General features: G+C 31.4%; 1 protein-coding gene across 2 annotated transcripts in view; it reads right to left on the bottom strand.

Annotated features, from left to right (window-relative positions):
* Window positions 1–2,495, bottom strand: part of LOC110102749 (ribosome-recycling factor) — a 39,410-nt gene extending 36,915 nt beyond the window's left edge. For both annotated transcript variants that reach the window (XM_020831208.2, XM_020831209.2), the window contains exon 1: window positions 2,091–2,495. In XM_020831208.2, the coding sequence (XP_020686867.1) occupies window positions 2,091–2,304 (214 nt within the window). In that variant the 5' untranslated portion in view covers window positions 2,305–2,495. The remainder of the gene's footprint in view (window positions 1–2,090) is intronic.
* Window positions 2,496–3,445: the final 950 nt, after the last annotated feature.

The raw sequence follows: 3,445 nt of genomic DNA, 5'->3' as shown, positions 1-3,445 counted from the left end.
TAATCTTTTTTTGCACAATTGGATTCCACCACCAACTATTTTTACTATTGGGAGCTTTTCCCTTTGATACTCCAAGGACATCTTTTGCAATATTCTTAATATCAGTAGCCACTTTTTCCCACATAATATTAGCATCCTCATGCACAGACAAAATCTTAAGATCTAAAATCTTATTTCCAAAAATATTTTTGTTAATATTCTTTAAATGCCCCCATTTAATCCTAGAAAATTGTTTTACTTTATTTTTTATTTTATGCCCCTTTATCTTAAAGTCCAAAACTAATAAACGATGTTGGGTACATAAATTTTCACTCGGAATAACTTTACAATCTTTGCAATCTAAATGATTTAATTTTCTAATAAGAAAATAGTCAATCTGGGTTGTATTATATCCATTTTTATAAGTGATGAGATGCTCATTCCTTTTCTTAAATAAGGTATTAGCAATTGAAAAATCATAAGCTAAACAAAAATCTAATATGGTCTTGCCACCTTCATTCGTCGTTCCGAATCCATGGCCACCATGAATGCTTTTAAAATCATCTACCTCTCTACCAACATGTCCATTTAAATCTCCTCCAATAAAAACTCTTTCTTCAAGAGGTATATTTTGTTTTAATTCTTCTAAGTCATTCCAAAAATTTAATTTAGAACTCATATCCAAACCTACTTGAGGAGCATAAGCACTTAAAATATTAACAATCTTACCACCAACAACAATCTTTAAAGCTATAATTCTATCTCCAATCCTATTAATTTTTATAACATTATCCTTTAAACTCTTATCTATAATAACACCTACACCATTTCTAGTACGACTCCTACCCGAATACCAAAGTTTAAATCCTAAACTATCAATTTCCTTAGCCTTATCTCCAACCCATTTAGTTTCCTGAATGCACAAAATATTTAACTTCCTATGAATCATAATATCTATTAATTCCATTAATTTTCCTATAAGGGAACCTATATTCCAAGTTCCTATCCTAATTTTAGTTTCATGGACTAGCTTCTTTGCCCACATCCGTCCTTGATGTGAGAACCCTTGCCTATTTAACACTGCCGTTGCCAGGTCCCAAGTCCTGGATGAGAAAAGTGGAGGGTTGCGTTAGGTAGTCGACAGCCAGCGTAAAACTTGTCGAACAATAATGACATGAATCCTTTAAGAAATTGTGTTAATGCTAGGGTGTCCCCTGGAAGCGACGCGCTGTATGGCCTGAATACAGTGACAAGTGTGCAAGGGCCGCTGCACAAGAATTAAATTTTGATTATGTTCTTGTTCAGTATCACTTCCTTAGAAATTTGTTAGGCTGTAGTAAATTGGCAATGACTTTAGATAATAAGCTTCAAAACTTAGGAGCTTGAATGTGACTTGAGAGAAGCAAACCTTCAATTATGTCTAGAACTCTCATTTGATATATGGGATGCTTTTGGCATTAAGAAATTTCATGGTGCTTACCATAAATTTTGAAGTTTTTATGGAACCAAGTATTCAATTTGTTAAAATTTAAGGCTGGTGATAAAGTAAAAAAATAAAAAGGGAGATTTACATTCATACCACCATATATTATTCTATTTACATATTTAACATTTAAAATTTTAATATTACATATATACCACTCATAGTTCATTTTCATATCAAATATAAGTGATAGAAATGAAATATATGAGTGGCAGGAAGGAAATATGAGTGGCATATTTGATATTAAAATAATATAGAGTGGTATGTATGTAATATTAATGTTTTGGGTGTTAGATTTGTAAATAGGATAGTATGAAGTGATATGCATGTAAATTTCCCTAATAAAAAATGAGTGCTTACATTTTTATTTAGATAATAAAATGTATTGATTCAATTAATGCTGAAATTAGTTTTCAAGCCATTTAAAATGAAATAAAATATTACTAAATATGTAGGTAAAATTCAAGCTGTGTGGTCATCGTAGATGCTCTTACAAGTACGATGAAATTAATTTCAAGCAATCAGATCAACCAGCATGGGAGTGATAATAAATATTTCAACCTAATAAAGAAACAGAGGAAAAGAAGAACATTGATGTTGCGCGAAGGTGAAAGACAAGAATTATTACTCGTTTTTCTTCCTTTGGCAAAGCCTCTTCGAATCGCCCAAAATGGATCAAAGCCAGTACAAACAATACCTCCTTTTAAACTAAATAGAGGCGCACCGGTATCAAATTCGCAGGTAAGCGCATGGGCCAGTTGCGAATGATTACTGATATAGCGAGGATAACGAATGGATGGAATGCATTTCGCCAAGAGTGTTCTCCTGAGAAGGAACGCCATGGCTATGATCGCTAAGGATTATTAGTCGCTCCAGCTGCTCCAGCTTCTCTTCAATCCAGCGACCAACAATGGTGCAGGGAATCCTGGTATCACAGCGCCATACGGTCGGGAGTTGCCAACCAGTTAGGAATTTAGGGTTTGGCCACGAAAGTAGCAGCTTGGCAAACTTTGGCAGAATTTAGTGAAAAGTGTTTGATTTGCTGAATAAGGAATCCACTTATAATAGAAATGAATATAAAATCAATAATGCATTTTTGAAATATTTTAAAATTATTTGAATGAGTTTAAATTAAATGTGAGAATTTTTTTTTTGTTTAATTTGAGATAAAATGAATGTAATATAAAATATGATTGATGGCGATCGATGATGGTGGAGGTCAGTGGTGGTGGTGGGCGAAAATGACAGGTAGAGGAGGCGGCGGCAACCATTGGCAAGCAATGAAGTTACAATGTATTTAAAAATTGCATAAATATGAGAAATTCAAATATACTAAAATTAAACTAAGATGATTCAAATATATTAAAATTTTACACTGCATTTAATTTACTTCAAATCAAACATCTGCAATCGGAATACTTTACCCTCCCTTTATTTCAAACGAAATAATCCCTTAGTAAATTACGATAAAAGTTATTATTCCAAGTTGAATGTTAAATTCTGTTAAATTCTGTTAAATTCTATAAATTATTAGATAAGATGATTCAAATTTAAAATGATTACTTCATTGAAATTTTAAATTTAGTTTATAATTTAAGTTTAATTTAGACTTTATGTAATTGTTATTTATTAATTTTTATTTTATTTATAGGTAATAATTTATAATTGAAAAAATGATCATTATGCGCTACAATAATTATTTATATAATTTTATTCTGCACTAATATAAATATAACTTTTCAATTGATTATATTTTTTAGAAAAAAAAAATATATGTATTTATAAAGTTAGGGGGTGTCAATTATTGACACGACCTGCTAACTCGACCTGGACAATTTGGGCTTGGGTCGATCTGTTTAACAAACAAATGTTTAACAAACAGTTCGAGTTCGGGTTTTAGTTTTTGACTCGTTTAAAAAATTAGGTCAGATCCAGGTCAACCTACTAACCTGACTTGACTCGTTTTGACCCAAAATCTTATAA

This window comes from Dendrobium catenatum, unplaced genomic scaffold (genome assembly GCF_001605985.2).
Source record: "Dendrobium catenatum unplaced genomic scaffold, ASM160598v2 fragScaff_scaffold_1557, whole genome shotgun sequence".
NCBI lineage: Eukaryota > Viridiplantae > Streptophyta > Magnoliopsida > Asparagales > Orchidaceae > Dendrobium > Dendrobium catenatum.
The sequence above is the reverse complement of the archived record's forward strand: the minus strand, read 5'-3'. Positions and strand labels throughout refer to the sequence as shown.